Raw genomic sequence first — 23,650 nt, 5'->3', positions numbered from 1 at the left:
ATATGGGTAATTTTCTCAATAAGGGCACCTTTTTGATTTTTTTATGTCCAGGCCTCGCATTTTTTTATTAATGAATTCCAGAAGCATTATATCCATTAAAATGTAGATTGGGGATATTTCCACTTGGAAATAAACTTTCAGCACTTTATTGCACACGGTTTTTGAGTTTTAGGCAGAAAAATACGTTTTTTGGCTACATTTTAGAATGTCCGAGGTCTATGTCAGCATATTAAATGTCCCAGTTTCTTCAAGTTTTCTACATTGAAACACTCCTATCACAATATGTTCATTTAAAGTTGGTAGGAGTACAATATCCATAGCAAAAAAAAACTATTCAATACACTAGTTTCTAAAAAAAATATGAAAATACAGGTGTCCGGGCAAATCCACTCCACTCCATAACGATCAATGAAATGTCGCCCCCTATTGAAGGGAAGTAGAACTAAGACATGTACCTCATGTAAAAAGTCAGTTTGTGTAACCCCCATATATATGTCATGTGCTCTCAGTGTTGACACTTCCTCACAGTTTCTGTGAATTTTCACATCCTATTTCATCATCAGGTGGGTATACTTTCTAAACTCCACTCCATAACATTCATTAATATCCATGGTAACCATGGAACAACTTTTCAAATATGTCTATCATGCTACTTGGGCAGGGCCCTCCATAATATGACAGGATATTTCAAATTCTATCTTGCTGCTGAGTGGCTGAAGGTCATTTTGTGTAAAAATTTCAACTCCGTAACACTCCACTCCGTAACAATGACTTTGTTACGGAGTTGAGCTCTACTGTTACGGAGTTGTGATATGTGCTTAAAATGTCAAATATTTGTTTACAATATGATGTCAGCCCCTCTGCTCTTTAGGTCTTGTTCATTATTACTTTATATAGGATTACACAAAGTTGAAAAAATATTTGTAGCTATAGTATCATTTCACTGGGAAATGGAGTTTTAGTGATTTCGTTACGGAGTTGAGCTCTACTGTTACGGAGTTGTGATATGTGGCATTATGTGCTTAAAATGTCAAATATTTGTTTACAATATGATGTCAGGCCCTCTGCTCTTTCGGTCTTGTTCCTTATTACTTTAGATAGGATTGCACAATGTTGAAAACATATTTGTAGCTATAGTATTATTTCACTGGGAAATTGAGTTTTAGTGATTTCGTTACGGAGTTGAAATTTGTGTATGACCCTACTAAATATTTCAACTGTTGTTTACAATTATGATGTCAGGCCCTCTGCTCTTTAGGTCTTGTTCATTATTACTTTAGATAGGATTACACATAAATATTTGTAACCGATTATTATTTCAGTGCAATGGAATTTTAATGATTCTGTTACGGAGTTGAAGTTTGTGTTGAAGTTGTAGACCATTAATAACTTCCCAATAGCTCTCCCCCCCCCCTTCATTGAGACTGTGTACATTACGGCACTCTTGGATGGATTTTGTTTCAATTTTAGGCATCTAAAAATGCCTTTGACTAATAGTGAAAGGCAAAGACGTTTTAGAGATCGCATCAAGGCAGACCCTGCTAAGAGAGCAAACTTTAGGGGTTTTTCCAGAAATGTCAACTCCGTAACAAAAATTCCAACTCTTGTAACATCATTTTGTCAAATTCTAAAAATAAATCTACCAAATAAATGAAAATGATTTCCTCCAAAAAACCAACCTGGATACTATAACAGTCAAGTGTCTGGTCAGTTTTAAATTGTTTTTTATGTATGGATCATCATGGAAAATCCTTTCTTTAGAAATCGTTACGGAGTAGAAAGGGCCTAGAGACACCCAGAGATTAAATTCCCTCACCATTAAAAAGTGATGCTCAATTCCTGGTTGTACCCTACCTGTGATAAAAATCTAGAGGTGTTGCTTGCATGTTTTTTTCCTTGAAAATCAATTCACCAACTTGTGCCCTTATTGAGAAAATTACCCATATATATACTCTCTAGACTCTCTAGTCTATTCACCATTTAGTATTCATTGGCAATTTTTAATAATTTATTATTGCAAAATAATGAAAATGTAAAAAATAAGATAACATTTCAATATTTTTGGGAATCGAATCGAATGAATCGAATTGAGAGGCTAATATCGAGAACCGGATCGAATCGAGAGGCTAATATCGAGAACCGGATCGAATCGAGAGGCTTGTGTATCGTTACAGCCCTAATAGGTACATAGGATATACCTATCAGTAAATACAGGAACATTTTCACAATGGCGACAGTGAAAAAAATACACGGGGGCTTGGGGCGATTTAGACCCCGAAATGCCAAAAAGAGCCCCGGAAATGCCAAAAGGAGCCTCCGTAAATTTGCATAGAGTTCAATGCAAACCAAATTTTAGAGTAGTATTTTCATGCACGCGAGCTTGAAAAGTAGCCCCAAAAAATAAATTTTGTTATTTTTTCCCTGAATGGCGATGTTAAATTTGACAACGGCGGTGCGCCACAGTGCCTCTTATGTGTATAAGAAACCCAGATTATGTGTGAATGCTAGACCAGCCATTTCCTGTGTCGTTCATTAAAACATGAAGCTATTGTTGGTTTGCGTACAGTTCCCCAGGTTGAGATTTTCCCCTACTCATTTACTCTGCAGATTGCATGATGAATATTACCAGTGAGTGGTCATGATGTTAAATAGTAAAAAACTAGTGGTGTTCAAATTAATCATGCTCATCAAGGCAAGCATTGTCCATATACAGTCTTCTGAGTTGATTAATTTTTGTCAGAAATTTTGATAGAGTTTAACTCGGTGTCACTCCCATTATAGAATGCTGCTTAGCCCCGTAAAATGACAGATTTGAATGACACAAGCATTAATTAGCAAACAATAAATGCTTATTTCGTTATTATTTCTAATCGACTGTGTATCATTTCAACTTGTTTGCATTGCTGGTGACATGTCAGGTTTTAAGCTTTCGATTTGTACCAATATTGGTGATTATCATCGTAATTGATTAATGATTCATTAATTGTCAATCAATTTCTGTTACTGGTGATCGATTGTGTGAAATTAGGACCGAGTCCCAGCACATAACAAAATTAAAAACATTCAGAAACGCTTTCAGCAAAATCATCAAACTGTGTATGTTCTTGGATATATATATATGTGTGTATCAAGTTGGTACAGCTTCTGATGCCAGCAAAGCTTTGCAATTTGAGATTTCCTCCGTGCATGATTTGATACGATGCAGAATATAGAGTTAATGACAGCAATTGTGATGGATATTGATTGCTACTTGTGCAAAAATGCCTACATGTATGACTTTTCAAGCTTATTTGAAATCGCCAGCAGTCCTTTCGACGGCAGCAAAGTCCAGGAGAGAATATTACTAACACCATGTTCCTATACATGCGTTTTCACAACATAATTATAAGATTAAATATAAGGCAAAGTTTACAAGGTTAATATAAGGTATATATAATAATAATATCATAATATTAGGTTAATAAGGCGAAATTTTAAGCCCGAACTATTTTCGAATAAGATGATGCGTGTTGGGACGAGTAGCCCTCGAATGGCCAAATATCTTGCAGCACCTACTGGCCTGATAAGTGCTAAGGAATGTCGTGACCCTCGTTCTAGACCTATGCAGGCCGAGACGGCACAGCGGCCGAATCCGTCACCAACGAGGCCAAAGTGTCGTCTTGGTCTCTGCTTGGCCTGATGACTAACTGGCGAGTAGAGCCACTGACTGACAATGCTTGTTCAGTCGGCTGGAAAGTTTCGTCGGCTAGAGATAATCAGGGCGACTTCTTGTTACGACCCTGCTAGCTCAAACTGATGTATAGCTAGAGCGGGGTGTGCACGCACCAAGAGCACAGCCATGTAAAATTCTAATCGATCACAGTAAACTGCCAGTCGTGAAGCATAGAGGGGGCTGTGCTGCCTCCATCCTTCTGCTGCTGCTGCTGCTGCTGCTTGTTACTGCCGCAGCTGAATTCTTGCTAGTGCAGTCATCTTGTGGAGTTCATGCGTGGGTCCGTCTCGGAGCGAGCACGCACACAGGGTGTGGGGTTGTGTATGGTTACGGTGAGAAACGCTGGCGAGCAAACGCAGTGCCAGGGTTATCTATCGCCACCAGTGGTGCGTGGGAGATGTAGAAGCGTGGACTGCCTGAGTCGTACGCGTGGAAGGATCGTGCTGCCGTATATACACAGTGACACACGCCCGGGTGAGTGTTTAGATCGAAAGTACATGCACGAGAGCAGGCGGATGTGTATTACTAGTCGTACGTACGCCGCATATATATTATGTGTCCTGTCGCAAGTATGCTCACCTGAATTGTGGTTTCCGAGTCTGCCAGTTCCTGCTTATCCCGATCAATAGATTAGCCTCACTAATGACAGTGACAGCGGTGCGTTCGTGTGTTGAATTGATGCTAATGAATAGCGGACGGACATACCGAGTAATATACATGTATGCGTGCGTTGTGTGTGTGTGAGTGTTTGTATGCGTGCGTGTGTGCGTGCGTGCGTGCGTGAAATACTTAGATAATTCATGGACTCATTCGCCCCTCTCTACTTTATTATAGAAGAAATCACGATTTTAATTTTTAAAGTCGACGTTAAACATTTAGTCTTGCTTTTGCTGTACATAGCTTCTAGTAAAGTTATACCGTGCGAGTCGGTCATGGTGGGTGCGTGTATTCGAGACTATCGATTTTTACAGTGGTTAACAACTGATGTAAACATGACTTACTGATGATAGGACATTTCGCCCATTCACTCACGAATCACAACGTCCCGGTTTTCTCACTTAATGAGTGAAGAAATGCATTTTTACGATGATGATGATGATGATGTACGTTCTTGCGCAATGCACAGCTGCTGTGTACGCATTCATTGACATCGATACGGCAGCGTGGGGCAATCAACGATGTAACCAACCTTTTCATTACTAAGGATGACACAGGCGCAGGCTGCCCGGGAGCCAGACACGAACACGCACGCCTGCACGCACGCCTGCACGCACGCGCGACCAGCTAGCATATTTTCAACAGATTTTCATATCGCGGTGTATCACAAATGAAAGAAGCAGATATATACCCCGTTCACACGGTCATGGGTTTTGCTCGAGCCAAATGGTCTAAATTTGGCTTGGGCCGGTTTGAGTCGGAGCGTTCACACGTACGCAAGTGAATACTGTCTGTCAAATTCAAATTCAAATTCAAATAAATTTTATTGCACAAATATCTCACAGATACTTTGGCAGTATATGTCGCGAGATGGCGTTGTGTACGATTCAGAGTGTTTACTTCTGTTCCGAGTTCAATTATCAATCTTGAAAACGTGCATCCTGATCACATTTTTCGAATTTTTATACTGTTTTGGACTTTATTTCGTCGAAGTACACGTTCGACACTCGCGGCATCTACCGCTCAACCGATTTAGCAGCTATTTTGCTTTTTGCTTTGCTGCGATTTTGGTGCTAAAATTTGGCTCGGGCCTGGTCCGACGTTTTCGATGGGACCAAATTGGCTCGTGCCAAATTGGCACGGCCCGAAAAACCGTCCGTGTGAACGCGCCTATAGTCCGCAACATGAATTCCAGCGGGGTGCAGTGTACAGGGGTGTGTCAGGGCTCTAGTCACACGCCTCTGGCATATTGCCCAGTACAACTGAACCCGACAAGGTGAATCATGCGCGTGGCAATTGTTGCCTTGCTGGTCTTTTGATTGCAGTCGACACTTATATATGCATGTCACACGCGTGCAAGGCAACAGCTAATCAAAAGTACAATCTAATACCCATATAACACCGGTAATATGTACAGTAGGTGTCGCCATGAATATATCCTATGGATCAAATCCGCTGTACGTATCTACCGGATCTATAATATCTTTTCTACGGCGTGTATTCTCGCATGTTTGTTCTGATGTGAGTATTATGGACCAAGTATTCACATCGGTTGAATGTACGAGTAGCAACTGTGGCTTGTTGGCTACAGAAGGTTTTTTGTGTGTACACAGGCCTTTAGAAGTCGTGATAACCCAAGGCTGGGTGTGCGTGTTACACCCAATCTAAATTTGGTTTTGAGATTAGTGACCGTGCCTTTGTGGGACAGAGAGTGTGCTCTTTTAGTGGTATCTTTCTGGCTAGCGACCCTGCTCATATATAATGGTAGCTGCATGTACAGTCTGCGCACACTACGTACATACGTGCAGTATGCTCACTCTAGCTTTTTAGTTGAGAATAGACGCAGTTCATTGACACAATTCAGCTGAGTAGTTGAAAATTTGGTGAAACTCGAGATAGCAATAGAAGTTGAAAAATAATCGACTTGCTTTGATCAGCATTGATCATCAATACCTACATTGATCTCATACACCAGATCTGCTAATAACAATCGGATCAGCAAGATTAGATTCAATCATCAACACCAGTCATTGGCCATCCATGAACACGCAGCAGTTGATTCATATACCCAGCATTGATCATACATGGATCAGCTTAGATCATCTCATGACACAGCATGTGATCACTGCATGGATCGCACATTGATCATCATCCCACCCAGCATTGACATATGACACAAATCCCCCACCTCCAAGCCCCTAAACCCTCCCCTTCCCCCCCGCCCCTCGCATGCCCCCCAACCCCCGTCCCCCCACTCCCCCCCCGGAATCTCTACTTGTTGGCCAGCATTGATCATCATCGTTCAGCATTGATCACCATTGATCACTGCAGAACAACACTGATCACCGTTGATCACTGTTAGTCAGCATTCCAATGGGCATTAAACGTCTGCATCCAGCTCTGTAGACCTGGTATTCGGCAGTCTCTTACTCGTCTCTTATCATTGCTGAGCACTGACGAGAGAGATGCTCCGATATCTAGTGTATAGGCGGGCGGCTCCCCCGGAGAGCAGAGAGTCTGCGTGCTCATTGGGGAGGATGCTGTTTGCCCATCCGCGCGTCTGTAGTCTTGGGCATGCGAGTCGTATTTCATTACACGGTCCCCACTTCGCTGCTTGTTCTACGGCTGTACTGATGCGCTCGATGCTGGCATCCTTCTATTTGCCGATGAATCAGCTTGCTCTGAGTATCGGATTATGTCAGTCCCCTAGCGGGGCGGCATCAGTGATATCCCAGTTGAGGAATGGCCGAATTACAGCTAAATGCCCCGAAATCTGTCACTGCCCGTTGAACCATGAAGCGCAATATGTCACCGTAACAGGGCGTGGGGTGGGATTAGAGCAAGGCCATAGCGGCTTTTTAGCCTGTTTGGAGTCAGCACGTTTATGTCAGCTAACTAGTGATGTGTCTGTCAGTTTAGCGGTAGTAGACTGACGCTCAAGGGGTATCAGGTACTACAGATATGTACCCGAGGTACATATATGTATACACAAAGTGTACCAGACTTGTACTACAGAAGTGTACCCTAACCCTAACACTATCCCTAACCCTAACCCTAAACATACCTCATATAAAAATATAAACATAATACTAAACAACCTAAAACTACCTCGGGTACATATCTGTAGTACCTGATACGACAACGACCCCATCTGCTAGACTGACTGACTGACTGCTGCTGCATGGCCGCGTACAGTTGTTACGTACATGTATGCGAACATACATGTGGATCAGCAACTAAGGTCACCAGCGTGCTGCGGTTGTTTGCGGTGTTTAGTTAACTCGGGGGACGGCTGCGTTTTCACGTAAACGCCCTGTCATTACGTGCCCGCGCGGGCGTCATCGATGTGCCATTTAGCTTGTTCAAGTACGTGACACACTTTGTGTCGGTAGGTAGCACCCGCTATGTTAGTCCTACGACGTGCGCATTCGTGCGTCGGTGGCCCGTGAAAGTGTGTTGCGACAACAACAGAGACCGCGGGGTACGTGTTTGTGTGTTTTTGCGTCTGGCTGCGGGATATTTTTGCCAGCGTACGTGTATGAGGGTTATACTTATAGATGGGTACGTATACCTAGCAGTCGTCAGCAGTCTACTCTGCTAGTAAGGTAAGTTTCTTCGTGTTTCTTTATCTCGCGAGAACATGTTTCGTGTTTACAAGAGACGAGTCCAACACGCATTATTCGAGATATGTCCATTTGTGCATAAGTGGCATGTACATATATACAGTGTACAGCGACGGGTATGATAATATAACATGTCAAGGGTGGAGATATTCGTATTGATTTCGTGTAGTGACCGCAAGCCTAGGGGGTGTACGAGCCGCCTAATAGATTACGGATTAATTCTAGCGATAATATGTCATTCTTGCATTATGTTTGCGTGCGTAGCAGTCGTTACATTCGTGCATTATGAGCACATGAAGGGAGGGGAAGGGGGCGGGATGGAGGAGCTGTAGAGATGTGTATATGTATGTACTTACGCTCAAGGGGTCGTTGTCGTATCAGGTACTACAGATATGTACCCGAGGTACATATATGTATACACAAAGTGTACCAGACTTGTACTACAGAAGTGTACCCTAGCTCTAACCCTAACCCTAACCCTAACCCTAACCCTAACACTAACCCTAACCCTAAACATACCTCATGTAAAAATATAAACATAATACTAAACAACCTAAAACTACCTCGGGTACATATCTGTAGTACCTGATACGACAACGACCCCATCTGCTGTACTTACAGTAGCTACGGTACGGATGGGGGAGGGGATCGCGCGTTCTCTGGCGATTTCTCATGGCCGTAACGATTTTCTTCAACATTGAACAGCGCAAAGGTAAAGCGGAGAAAGTCTATTATATAGTTGAGTGACACATGCTGTTTTATAATAACATTGATTGAGTGAATGCCGAGTCATGTGTGCTGTGTGTTCATGGTTCAGTTATGTTTAATTATGCGCCTCAAATAAGCGCAGAAGGATTTTCGTATAATATGTGCGTATAGGTAAACATTCAGTTAGTAAAGTGTGTATCAGCTGTACACTGTAGACGTTTAGAAGAGTATGACTGAGCCGTTGGGTATTGATTGACACACATATTGTACATCACATTCAAATGATTGCGTACGATGTACACTCGGCCTCCTATCGGTTGCGTGCTAGACTCATAGTTTTAGCAATGCTCGTATTCATCTGTTTTGTTATGGAAGTCCTGAAACGACATCTGAATTTTTGAGTTTCCGAGTTTTAGAGTTTCTGAGTTTCTAAGTTTCATCTGCACATGCCTTTTCATATATTTTATTATATCCATATTTTATACATGTTCTATTATTAGTGTTCTATTGTCTCTGCTTCAAGGGCTATTCAATGTCGTTATATTATATTTTATACATGTTCTATTATTAGTGTTCTATTGTCTCTGCTTCAAGGGCTATTCAATGTCGTTTCAGGGCTTCCATACTTCCATAGTTTTGTTGCTGCACTGATCAGTTGTGTTGTGACTGTAGGTCGACATGAGGGCGCAAGATCATGTATCAGCTGGCAACAAGCAAGTGCTGCCACCTATATGTGTGGTTGTGTACGCATTGCTAAGCGATGACTCACACTCAGCCTGTCACACAGACAGCGGGATTTCGCATGCACCACGTGTCCCTGGTTAGCCAGGGAGATCCCACATTACTCATCAAATAATCATTCAGTTTTCACGTGTGAGACATCGGACAGTAAAACAAACGCAATATGATAATATCAGAAGCTAATAATGACAAATTATTTTGACTATTATTTGACAATTAATTGACAAATATGTCATTATTAGCTCCTGATAATATTGTACATGTATGATCGCGTACTGTATTGCAGTAGTATAAGAATCAACAGCTATTTTGTCTGCGATGCAAGTGTTGCTACGGTATTCTTCATAGTATGGTTGCTGGAAATGATTCGGCTAGCCAGAGCTTTGCTGTACATGTCTGTGTAAAAAAAAATGTCGGCCACACACGTAGGCAGATCGTTCTAGCTAGCGTATCGCGTCGAATAATTCGCGGCAGTCGTGGTTGCCCGTGAAAGTTACATGAGCTATCTGTGATCTGAACCCGGAGGCAGTTTTACTGTGTGATGCAGGTGTAGTCTGTTCTTCTAAGTAAGTGTGGTGTGATCCGGTGTCTAGAGTGTGCGCGCATCGTTCACGGGTCACCGGATATCTACGATAAACACTTGCCATCGGCGTGACAAATTGCCGATTGGTTGAAAAGCAGGTTCAGCGGGTTAAGGTAGTCTTGCGCTATCGGGCACGTTGCTTTCATACGTAGCCTGACCTCGTAGCTTGCTTTGACGTCGTTGTTATGACTGCATTGCGATGATCAGAAAGCGCTATAAGCTCCTGAAGCCCTGCTTCTAAAACCAAGTCCGAACGTCAGGATACACCGCTAGACGACGCAACGCGTCCAGTAAACGTAATCTCACACGTTATTACCCCGCGCACACCACCCGACGGCGAAATTTGTCCGCACACCCCTATGTTACACACGGTTCTTTATAATTGATTACGCCGTGGTCGCTGAGTCACACATGCCGGCATAATGGGGTATGCTGATTGCTCGGCGCGCCAGATTCGATCGAGGGCGTGTATGTATGTCACTCAGGTTGGCTGGGATAGGAGCGTTCCCGTGAAGTGTGCGCGTGCCGCCGGAGACGGGTTGTAGTAGAGCCACAGTCCGCGTCAACCCACCGAACCGTCGTCATCGTGGTGTTGTCACCATCGCTGTCATCAGTGTTGTCATCACCATCGGTGTCGTCGTCACCGACGTTGTCATCACCATCGGTGTCGTCGTCACCGACGTCGTCACTATTTTCGTCGTCAGCCGTTGCCGTGGCTACGGTTCTAGCTCAGCTTGTGCAGACGTAATAACGCGGAACTGTGCGTGCGGAACAGCAGGCCGAGCTGGCGTGCACACACGCCCCCATTGTGGCGATCCGAGCAACGATAAGGAGCGCTTCTCGTTTCCATTTCCTCAAGACAGTGTCCGTCGCTGGCAGCCTAGATACGCGGGTGCAGGGTAGCTGTCACGCTTGGTTTGGCCGCGTGCGAGTGAGCTGCATTCGCTGATGTCAGGTTGCTGTGGCGGTGTCGTCGCTGGAGGATAGGCACTAGGTAGATACGTCTGCGTGTGCGAGACGGACGAGGCTTCACGTCCTCGTGGGATCCCGTGCGCTTGTAGGAGAAGCTAGCGGGAGAGACGCGTGACTGACCGATGGTCAGGGCTTCCTGTGAATATTGCCGCTTCGGCGTAATTAACGAGAAAGACATCGTTAGAGGTTCATCTCTACGTGTGTGCCGTGAGATCGCAAGCTTGTAAAGACGGTGGTTGCTGTTTGCCATGCCCTGCCGATATAAGTGTGTGCAGAAAATAACTGTGAATTAGGAATGAACTGTGCAGAAATGTATTTTTTAGAATATATATACTAGGATACGTATATATATCCGAGGGCTGATGCTTGAAAGACGATACCCACTTGCCGGAGTGCTGATTTATTCGTGAATTCATCAGTGGATTTCTCATTCGTCTGGCATCGTGGGAATTCTATCGTTCGTGCACAGATGTTTGGCGGGCGGGCATATTTTAATTAAATTGTACATTTAAAATATTCAAATTGGATATCACAGCAATGAGTAGGCTATAGCTGTGGCTGATGTACAGTATGAATTTAAACTGGGGTGTACTGGCGTGTTGTTGAACTATTTCGTTACCAGCATTCAGAGTGATTCGACTTGAGCATCTCGTGTGTTTTATGCCTGTCTCAACATGGAGTGCTTTTACGTAAATATTAGACAAAACTTGGATGTTTACCTTCAGGCACAGTGAAGTTTTGTGCAGAAAATTTCGAGTGATTCAACACGGTGGCATGCAGTGAAGCATGCGAGTTACACGTGCTGCACCTCAGTAACTGCTGATCGTCAGACTTCACGGATCTCTTGCCTCTATTGAACTATTCTAAACATGTTCCTGCTCGCGTTATTGCGTGGAAGGGTATCACAATGGTATACACACACAAGGAGGATGTGAGAATGCTCATTTTTTGACGTCGTGTTGTCTCACCTCACTTCCAACGACAGGGAGTAGTGTCGATCCGCGATTGTCTGCTTTTTCCGTTTGCGAAAATTTGACTTTGTCGTGAAGTGAAGTGTGTACAACTATAATTGTCTTGAGTGGCCATCACTCTTCTTGCGAATAAGGCATTGAAAGCAGACGGGAGGTCTAAGGTGTGAAACGAAAGATGGATTGACAACACACCTGCATCGTTAGTGGCCATCATCTAGTGATGCCCCTGCTGTGTGAGACTTGATAGAAGGCCGAGGATCGGTGGTAGGCAGCTTCTGTTGCTAAACATGTGTGCAACCAACTAGACAAATTATAGTTTCCTACTACAGCTGCCACCCAAATGAAATTCGCTCGTGGGAGGTAGGAAACAAGCGACGTCCGGCAATAGGCAGGGTCTTGGTCCAGAAACGCTTTTAAGATATATATATACGAAGGGTTGTCAGCTGTGCACGGTGCTACAAGTGCTGTAAAAGTTACGTCTCGTCTCAGTGTGTGTGTGTGTGTGATGAAGATAGCTTTACGTTTTGAACCCGTCGGAGGTTTAACTATAGCTAGCTAACTAACTAGCTAACTATTAAGCTAGCGTTTGGTGCGGGCGTTCGTGCAGCGCACCGACGTTAGTACCTGACACAAACCTATACACACCTCACGCGCGTCAACATCGCGCATATCTGTGTGGAAAGAGGGATCTTCTCTCACATCTCCTTAGACTGGTGCACGCTATTTCTGCTAGTGCTACCGGCGGCTACCGCGAGAGACGGTGCGGACGTCTTATCCCGTTGACTTCGTTGTTTAATATTGCGCGAGAACCTTGGGATCAGTAGTGGCACGGGTCTGTGACCTGTGACGAGCTAATCTCTTTGCGTAACAGGTGTGTGGGTGTGTGTGTGTGTGCGTTCGAGACAGACGCAGACAGGCCGTCACCGAATCTCACTACTGTGTCAGCTGTCATACAGGCCGATACATGGCTGAGTCAGCCGCGTGATGATATTTGTCGCCTATATAAAATCCGCCTCAGACATTTACTGTAGGTTATCTGCTACATGTAGGGGCAACAGCCGAGGGATGCCGGATGCGGTAGGATGCTGATAAATTTTTGAGTTGCACAGAACATGTGATCGCGTACAGCAGTAGCCAACTAGTTCGTCTGCAGCTGCCGCCGTGGGTGATTCTGCAATAAACTGGTAAAGCCGGCAACGAGAATGACGTGGTAGACATATTATAGTTTATACCAGACGAACGAGTCGCACTCGGTGCTGCTCAACGCGGGTTCGTGTAGGTTGCCCCGCAAACACTATACACTGGGTGAGGAGATCGGTGGGTGATCTATCGTACAACATATTTCTGTTCATGCAAAGCGACTTTGCCCAGGGAAGAGGTATCGCCGTGGTTAAGCAAGCACGCGGTTACTGCGGGCGCGCCAAACGTGTACAAATACGTGAATGTTTGCACGCACGCGCGCGCAGAATCTATATAGACGAGCACCTACTAGATCCTGGTCAAAAAATCGACCTGGCACTGCCAAGAACCGTTGCTGTCTTCGAGTCCTGCGCAACTACGTGCTAAACAAAACTGAAAAGGTGTGTCTGTGATTCTGGAAGCTTGACCGGCTGTCAAATCGGACTGGACCTCGTGTGGTCTCATCGATAGAAGACTGGGTTTCCTTTCGGCGGTGTTTCAGTCCGTCGGGCGTTTGAAATGCCAAAGCTCCCGCACTGATGGATTTCACCGTCGACCTTGTTCGCGACGTGGAGGTAATTTTTCTCGTGTAGGAGTAAGCGTTTATAGTCGTGACGTCGTTGTTCGTTACTCGGACTACTTATGTAGGAAAGCATTTATAGTTAGCGTTCGTTACTCAGGCAGTAGAGTCGCCACTAGTGATGGGTATCGGCAAAATGTTTGTATCGCGATATATTATTACTCGGCTTTACCTGTTGCTGCTATCAAGAAAAGCAGTGTAAAACGTGTCAGAGTCAATGAGCTTAATATATATCTCAACACAACAATTCGAACATGCAGGCTATCTTATTGTGTATGTGTGTGTTGTGTGTGTGTGTGTGTGTGTGTGCGTGTGTGTGTGTGTGTGTGTGTGCGTGCGTGCGTGCGTGCGTGCGTGCGTGCGTGCGTGCGTGCGTGCGTGCGTGCGTGCGTGCGTGCGTGCGTGCGTGCGTGCGTGCGTGCGTGCGTGCGTGCGTGCGTGCGTGCGTGCGTGCGTGCTGTGCGTGCGTGCGTGCGTGCGTGGCGTGCGTGCGTGCGTGCGTGCGTGCGTGCGTGCGTGCGTGCGTGCCGTGCGTGCGTGCGGCGTCGCGTGGCGTGCGTGCTGTGCGTGCGTCGTGCGTGCGGGGTCGTGCGTGCTGTGCGTGGGTGTGGTGTGCGTGCGTGCGGTGCGTGCAAGTTGCAACTGTGCATGCGAGTGTTTGTACTGCGTGTGTATATATGTATGTGAGTGTGTAGGCGGGGGCGGGTGCATATGTGTGTGTAGTGTATATATATATTTGTGTTCACTGTAACCGGTCATGCATGACACCAGACAGTTATACAACTTATACTAAATCTTGTAGATGATCATGAATTACAATTACAATGTAATACCGTAAACAAAAATATAAAAAGTCAAATATCTTTTGGCTGGTGTTGTGATCTGTTTGTCTGTCCAATACTTGACTACTATGATGAGTCTATGGCTAGACTATGCATGACTACCAGTGAAAAAAATACACGGGGGCTCGGGGCGATTTAGCCCCCGAAATGCCAAAAAGAGCCCCCGTAAATTTGCATAGCGTTCAATGCAAACCAAATTTTAGAGTGCTATTTTCATGCACGCGAGCTTGAAAAGTAGCCCTTGAAAAATACATTTAAATTTTTTCCCTGATGACTACTGTATAGCGTTCAACGCTAGCACATTCTGCGTATTTGAGCGGTATTTCACAAAGAATGAATAGACAACACAGGCTGTATCATTCAAACTACGGATATTTCCGACCATTAAACTGGAAATTGCTGACAGTATCCTGCTCCCCCGCCGGTACCGCGCCGCGCCTTCGTTGCACGGCGATATACTGATAATACCGCAGATGGGGTCGTTGTCGTATCAGGTACTACAGATATGTACCCGAGGTAGTTTTAGGTTGTTTAGTATTATGGTTATATTTTTATATGAGGTATGTTTAGGGTTAGGGTTAGTGTTAGGGTTAGGGTTAGGGTACACTTCTGTAGTACAAGTCTGGTACGTTCACTTTGTGTACATACATATATGTACCTCGGGTACATATCTGTAGTACTTGATACGACAACGATCCCTTGAGCGATAATACCGTGCACCACTAGTCGCCACTGCAACGATGTCTGGATAGGGGGGACTAGTCGTACGTCACGTAATCTGTAATCACGTTTTGCAAACGATCACAACTTAAACCTGTTGGTGGCAGTGATTTATGCCTGTATGCCTACTGAAAGCGTAACCTGCTTCCCAAAGCACTGTCTGTCTGTCATGCGTGGCAATTGTCATTCCTCGGATAGACATACGTTTCGTGTTGCGTGGTCCTGATAGCTTTGCTGGTCGTGTGGGTAGACCACGCTTCCCCAGGAACTCTTATTTTATACCGTATACAAAAGGTATAGTGATTGCTACCTGAGCGTACTGACGCGCTGAGACAGTTCGCTCATGAAAATCGGCACACTATTTATCTGACAACTGCTGGCCTATTGTGTATTTATGCATTAAATCTATATATATATATATATATATGAATGCATAAATACACAATAGGCTGGCAGTTGTCAGGTAAATAGTGTGCTGTTGGTTATGAGCAAACTGTCATATATATATATATATACATATATGAGAGATACTAAATTTTTGACGAGGTAATGACGAGCTATGTGTGCATGCAGCATGAGGATATATACGTCCACGCCCGTGTTAAAATCATGCTAAACTCAGTATGGCTGAGAGGGTCTATGTCCCCCAGGGTACTGCCGGAATATACCCTGGGTACGGTCCGGTATACCGGAACGTACCCTGGTACTATCTAATATGCCGGACCGTACCTCGCCTACTCCACTAACGAGTCTAGGGAGTTGCCTACTCCCTAACCCTAACCACATCAGATAGTTACCACTTACCAGGGTACGTTCCGGTATACCAGACCGTACCCAGGGTACGTTCCGGCAGTACCTTGGGGGACATAGACCCTATGAGCCTCAGTATGGCAGTGTTGTTGTTGGTGCTGGTTGTCGACGTCGCATCACGCGGTCGTGGCCTAGCCGTGCAATGTAAACACACTCACGATGAAAGGCGGGTTGCCGTGCCGCTTGGAGGCACCTGCTATCACGTATACCTGTCTCTCGGTATTAGAGAAAGAATCCTCGCTTCAAAACACTACGCCTGTCTGTCTGTCTGTCTGTCTATACACTATAAGCCTGCTGTAGACATCGTATTCAGAGCGTCTGGCCGGGGTATTGCTGTTCAGATTACGTGTGCGTAGTGCATCTATGCTAAGAATCAAGCCTGTTGCCTTGTAAGTGGTCTACCTATGTTTAGGTGTAACTGTATGCGGCTGTTAGGGTATCGTGTAATTTCACTGTTAAATTCCCATGTATTTTGCATATTGGAACCCTTACTGGTCTCTCCCGTATCTCTGTATCTCTTTCTCATTTTCTTTCTTCTTTTCTCCATTAATTGTAAGCATTTTTTCACTCGACCCGAGAAATGGCAATCCACATTGTTGTGTTGACAATGACTGCCTGAGCGATGCATAGAATTACTGCCTCTTCAAGTTCTGCCCTTTCAGTCAATTCAAGTTGCCAGATACATAGATAGATAGATAGTTGCTCTATGTCTGTCCTGCTTTGAGTGCAGCGAAATTGCCTCACACAACACCTCTTGCAGACACTGTGCTTGTGTGTTCTACTGTGATCCTACATTCCAGTTTTGATTGCTTAGTCTTTCCAGATTGAAGGGGAGTCTCTAAATGTCAGTGCCTCGAAACCAGCTATCGTAGTGAGAGCTATAAATCCGCGGCTGATGACGCTGTCATGCTCCGTAAAACATCGAGACAGATACAGTCACCGGCGGCTGCTTGCCGAGGCTGCTGCCCTGCGGTGAAGCTTTCCCCCTCATCGTCTTGTCACAGGCCTAATTGATTTTCAGCAGGCTTTAATAGGGCAAGCCGCAGTGGGGCATTGTAACGTGTAAATAACTGCTATTCGGTTCTACTTGCGTGGCTTGAGAAATAAGTACTACCTAGTAGACGTTCTACTAGAACTGATGGCTGAAAATATGCTGGACAAATCCAAAGCTTTATGTAGTTAAATTCGAAGTTGTCACTTCGGAACAAATCGTTGCGGAAAAAAACGGCTATCTACCTATGCCTGTTAATTTGCCTTCGTAATTGTCATACAGTCGATTTGTAGCGAACACACTAATGCACTGCTTGTTTTATTTCCAAGCAGCTGAATTCTGTATTCATCTGACGCCGCTGCTTTTAGCGGAGAAACCATGCTGATTGCCTGTAATCACCCTGAAGCCCATATTACGCCAATTTGCGCCTGTACTAAAAGGCTTTGTGTCTCGCTGCCATGCTTTGTGTGGTCTACACGTCCCCAGTCTCACCTGAGTTCATGTCCAATTCTCCTGCGTTTTTTGCTCCAATTCTTAGCAGAACCCTGCAACAAAAAGGTGAATCATAGTCTGTCATCGACCGTCTCTCATTGTTCACACAGTGAAGCATAGGTGGCGGGCTTCTCCCGCGAGAGGCTGCACGGGATTTCGTGATTATGCGAAAAACATTTTAGCGCTTTGCTTACAAGGTTGCAGCATCCCCCGCGATCATCAATGTGTTAATTGTATGCAAGCTTTTCTTAAATGCATAGTTAATGAGGATAAAGTGTTACATGATAATGGCATAACACTTCGAGCATTCAATTTTTTTATCAATCACTGTAGCTGTGTATGTGAAGTAGCAGCATAGCAAAATCCAGCAGCCTTTATGGGCTAATATGGCTGTATTTGGCTTAGCAATAGCATCTAATCTGTTGAATTATAATTAGGGAATATGTCAGCTAGGTAAGTTTAACAGGTATGGTTTCAACAATTGCTAACCTGAAGTGTTAAAGAAGTGAGATGTAAATTTTCTAGTTTTCAAGAAGATGTTGACCTTGTATGATTGCGGCAGCACATGCTCAGATCTGTTTTTCCTCGTCCATGCAACACGAAAACATGCTATCACTGGTCAATATCCTTTAAGATTACCAGCATTCTACAGCTCATGTAGAAGCCTAGAGCATTAAAATACGGTTTTGCTGAGCTGTGAGTACACGTCAGCATGCATTACCGTGCCCGTGTATTCGAAGAGATACAGATACCTTCATGTGCGTGGTACACAAAATCTATTTTTGTTTGTAGAATCATGCTTGCACAGTAGACGTTAGATTGGCAATAGTACATAGAGACTCTGCATTGAACACTACCTCTGTACATTTGCTGCTGCCGCACGCACCTTGTGCGGAGTGATACAGTCGCTTGTGTTAAATCCACCTTGCACGCCTGCAGTGCGCTAATAGTTGCACAGGTGAAATATTACGGCAGAGTACTGTAGAGCCCTGCTATTGTGCTGCAGTTCGTGCAGCATCTTGCATGCGCAAATATCAGTGCAGAATACGTGCAGACTTTGCGCCGAGCTCCACTCATAATAATAACTGCTTGCACTGCATAATGCCATAAATTAATATAACATATTTTTAAAGTAATGCGGCGTGCAAGGCTGCAAGCGTAAGAAAGAGATTTTACATGGTGATAAAATGGTTTAATTATTCACCTACAATGAATGTTCAAACGATACAGTAATTGTTTATTCAATTATTGTAAATGGGACCAAAATCTGATGGTCCTCCTGATTATTTGATGGCCCCGGACCACCGGACCATCACTTATTTCGACCCCTGTACAGATATACTTGTAACATAATACTGCTTGCACTGCATAATATAACATATACTTACATTATATATACACATATATACATATACTTGTAACATAATACTGCTTGCACTGCATAATATAACATATAGTTACTATATACATCATATACATATACATAAAAATATACACTTTACTTGTTAACATTAAACTACTGGCTTGCACTGCATAATATACACAATACCTGCTTGTGCCTGCAGGTGACCTTCAAGACACCGGTGAAGTCACCGCGTAAGAGGAAGCCTGCTGCTGCTGGCTGAGGAGAAGGAAGGCATGGCGGTTGTGCAGCGGTGACAGGCGCTCTGCTACAAGCAGAATCTTTTCTGCTATCTCGCGTGTTGGACTGAGCAGGACGGCAGTGGGCAGAGCGGGACGAGGGCGTGCGTCACGCGACGAGCGTAACACGCAGGAGTAATACGGCTCATCGCCCGGCAGATCGTCGACGACTCATACGCACATCGTGACGTACGCCGCGTCGCATCCGGGGTAAGCGAGGTCAGCGATTAGCAACGCCGGTCGCGAGGTCAATTGGTATCCTGGGGTCGCGAGTTTCAGCGGTTTTGCATCCGGGGTCGCGAGTTCAAGTTGCTCCAGGGTCGCGAGGTCGAACAGTTGGCAATGTTGGTCCCTCTAAAAAAGTTGCCGCACATGTAAGCACGTTTTGACAGTAGTGGATGAAATAATAGTGGTAGCTGCTGTTGAGCTAGTGATAGTAATTGCGGCGTAAGGATGTGGTCATATTTAAATGATGTCTTCCGCCCTCTTCCCATAACTAAAGTTGTAACAAAATCAGACTAAGACCACTCCTAAGTGATATGGAACCTTCTGCTAAGTTGAAGTTGGACATTAAAAGCTGCGTTTCCTTCCAAAACTCCATTAATGGAGCTAGTCAAAGTAGTGTTCTGTGCACAGCATTTTGTGCATGAAATTTTTATGATGAGATACGGCTCAACACAAAAGCTGGCATTAAGTTTTCGATTTTCAGCTGTCGGGCATAAACATCCACTCTTGTGTGGTGTACATATACAACAGTGCGGCCAGAAGGTCGACTATTTTGTGAATGTTACTTTACAGTGAGTTTACTATAAGGTATTTATTTGAAATGGCGCTTTTATTTCGTTGTGCACAAAGTATTATCGCAGGTGAGTACACCCGGGCCAATCTGAATCCCTGGTGAATTTTTATGCGACAATCAAGAAATGTTGATGTGTGTTCGAACATTATGACAGCGTTTCATCGGGTGAATGCAGTTTTAATGTACATAACGAACGTTTTGGCAGATGCTTGACAGTGTGAGTGTCAGTTAAGGGAAAGTGTCATTACGAGTGATAATCATACAGTTCCACATGTGTTTTAAGTTGAAGTAAGGGTTTAGTAAGGTAGAAGTGGTGGTTGTCGGTGCAAGTAACTGTAGTTTGTAACGTAAAGTTGGTAGTGCATAAGTCGTGTTGATGCAAGGTCAGTTATGTAGCCCTCATTGAAAATCAATACGATGCTGAAAACTCTAAAGATGCGCAGCTTCAATTCTAAGCCCTTACGATCACATTCATGCAGTGAGAAGTATGTATGTATGAGTGACGAGCTTGTGTCGTGATGGAATGGCGGTCACATCATGTTTAACCAGCTGTCGGCCCTGTTTGTTGGGACAGTACTGCATGCACTCACTCTGCACACACATTAATTCGCCACATACACAAAACGGCCAGTATTCTATTAGGGTTCTTCACGGCTGCTTTCTAGTCGGTGTGTGGTTAAAAACGACGTTCGGCTGTTATTTGTTCTGCGGCAATTACGTCCGTCGTTGCAAAATCAATAGTCACATATTTGCACTCGTACCAAAACACTGTGTAAGCGAAAACTGAGAGCAGCGTGGAAATGGAATTGAATAGCAATCCCCGCAGTACTTATTCTGACTATGAACATGCGCTCAGTTGCGATGACCTCTCATTGCTGCCTGCATTGCTTGTTTCTCATCACGCAACGAAGGCATGTTTATGATGACTGTATGTAAATAACATTTATTAAATGGGTTTGGTGGTTGGGAGTAGTCAGCAGGAATGTTGGATAATGATCTACAATAGATTGTCAGTCATTTCGCATCACATGACGAATCGTGAACAGACTTGTCATGTAGGGTGAGAGCTAGATGCGATAGAATCTCGCAGTGCGTGACTCATCGAGTATTAATCAGCTGGCGTTTATGGCACACCCAGCACTGAATCAGATACGAATGTGTTCTGGCTGTTGAAATGGCACTCATTCGCGCTGTGGAGATTATAATATCAATATTATTGCCTGGTTGATAACCAGAAAACACACCCAGAATAGTATCTCAGAGTGAGCTGTTATTGATTGAACTTTCCTGGATAACAGCCAGTGACTACTTGCAAGTTATGTGGGCCACGTTTAGCCTTGATTCTGCTCATTACTTAAAAGGATCACTGCACGAATCATAGTAACGCTATGCGGCTGCTTTTCAGAACTGTTGTAAAGCCGGCGGCGGAAAACGTCGCACAGGATAGCAGAGACGACTGCGTAAAACCCCTGAGGGAGAACACGCCCGTGACTGCTCCGGTAACACCCGCCGCAGCGCCACCTACTGCCGCGACCTTGCCTGTGAATGTTGTAAGCAACGGAGACGTTGACATAACAGTTGAAGAGGTCGCAAAGGTCAAAGAGGCCGCGAAGGTCGAGGAGGCTGCAAAGGTCGAGGAGGATCAGAAGGCGCGACCGGCAGATGTCGGCGCGTTCAACGTTGAAGATCTGATCCCATCGTTTGAGACCCTCTCCCTCTACAAGGGAGTCGCAGAGGAAGATGCAGTGAACACACATGCCGAGCCTGTTATTGAACCAGCTGTCGTCGAAGCTGATAAAGTTGTCGAGCCAGATACGAATCAGTTGGTGTGCCCAACTGGAAATTCTGAAGGTTTTGCTGCGGGTCAGAATACTGTCATACAGGAACAAGTCCAGCCAGTGCCACCTGGTGACATATCAGAGGAACTGAAGGGAGATTTGTCGTGTGGAAGATCAGAGCTAACTGACCAAGAAACACCTAGTTTCAACGCCAGTGAAACTGAGGTAAAGCTGGTTACTGTAGTACCAGAGACGAACGAGACAGTACCCTCTTTTAGCGAACAAGATACATGTGCCACAGCAGAACGTCATGTAGAACCTGATTGTATCGCAGAAGTCGAGAAACTAACGACCAGCACAGGGGATATTCTCACTGGTGAACAAGGGGAGTCTATTTCAGGTTGCATAGACCGAGTAGCTAGTGAGCAGTCTAGCGTGAGTACCGCTCGCTGTGTGGAAGAGCCTTGTCTCATATCTCAGTGTCCCGAGGAGTTTCCTGCTCCAGTAGAGGACCCAGCTGTGTGTGCAGAAGAGCTTGGTCTTCCAGTAGAGAAGCCGTCAGTGTCTCTAGAGGAGCTTCCTCTTCCAATAAAGACAGCGGCGCCATCTCTAGAGGAGCTTCCTCTTCCAATAAATACAGCGGCGCCATCTCTAGAGGAGCTTCCTCTTCCAATAAATACAGCGGAGCCATCTCTGGAGGAGCTTCCTCTTCCAATAAAGACAGCGGCGCCATCTCTAGAGGAGCTTCCTCTTCCAATAAAGACAGCGGAGCCATCTCTGGAGGAGCTTCCTCTTCCAATAAAGACAGCGGAGCCATCTCTAGAGGAGCTTCCTCTTCCAATAAAGACAGCGGCGCCATCTCTAGAGGAGCTTCCTCTTCCAATAAAGACAGCGGCGCCATCTCTAGAGGAGCTTCCTCTTCCAATAAAGACAGCGGCCCCCAAAATCTATTCTTTGTTTGTGAATCACTGGCCTTGCACAGTAGAGCGTTAGATTGGGCATAGCTACATAGCCAGACTCTGCATTGAACACTACCTCTGTACCATTTGGCTGCCGCCGCCACACTTACCCCCCTCGCCGCCCCCCCCCCCGGGATCCTTGCTGCGGAGTGATACAACGTCGGCTTGTGTTAAATCACCGTTGCACACCTGGCAGTGCGCGCTAATAGTATGCAACAGGTGAACATATTAAGGGCAGGTACTGTAGAGGGCCCTGCTTTTGTGCTGGGCAGTCTCGTGCAGGCATCTTGGCATGGCAAATATCAGGCTGGAACACGTGCAGACTTTGCATCGAGCTCTCACGTCTATAAATAAATAACTGCTTGCACCTGCATAATGCCATAACCATTAAATAACATGTTTTTAAAGTAATGCGGCGTGCAAGGTTGGGAAGCGTAAGGAAAGAGTTTTACATTGGTGATAACATGGTTTAATTATTCACCTACAATGATGATCAAACGATAGCAGTAATTGTTTATTCAATTATTGTAAATGGAACCGAAATTCTTGATGATCCTCTGATTATTTGATGGCCCGCGGACGCACCGGACGCGCATCAATTATTTCGACTTGTACACATATACTGTAGGCAGTAATACTGCTTGAACTGCATAGTATAACATATACTTACATATATACACATATACATATATTTTGTAACATATAATACCTGGCTTGCACTGCATAATATAACATATAGTCTACTATATACATCATAACATATACATAAAAATATACACTTTACTTGTTAACATTAAACTACTGGCTTGCACTGCATAATATACACAATACCTGCTTGTGCGCTGCAGGTGACCTCAAGACAGCGGTGCAAGTCACCCGCGTAAGAGAAAGC

At 44.8% G+C, this 23,650-nt stretch overlaps 1 protein-coding gene across 4 annotated transcripts in view; it reads left to right on the top strand.

Annotated features, from left to right (window-relative positions):
- The window catches only part of LOC106821227, a 38,564-nt gene that overhangs the window by 7,283 nt on the left and 7,631 nt on the right, over window positions 1-23,650 (top strand). For 3 of the 4 annotated variants that reach the window (XM_014825938.1, XM_014825935.1, XM_014825937.1), the window contains exon 4: window positions 19,147-19,248. In XM_014825938.1, the coding sequence (XP_014681424.1) occupies window positions 19,147-19,181 (35 nt within the window). In that variant the 3' untranslated portion in view covers window positions 19,182-19,248. Of the gene's footprint in view, window positions 1-19,146; window positions 19,249-23,650 lie in introns of those variants that run through there. The other variant, XM_014825939.1, reaches the window with a different exon arrangement.

The sequence above is a fragment of the Priapulus caudatus genome, unplaced genomic scaffold (assembly GCF_000485595.1).
Source record: "Priapulus caudatus unplaced genomic scaffold, Priapulus_caudatus-5.0.1 Scaffold64, whole genome shotgun sequence".
Taxonomy (NCBI): Eukaryota; Metazoa; Priapulida; class Priapulimorpha; order Priapulimorphida; family Priapulidae; genus Priapulus; species Priapulus caudatus.
This window is presented reverse-complemented; position numbering and strand designations above follow the sequence as displayed.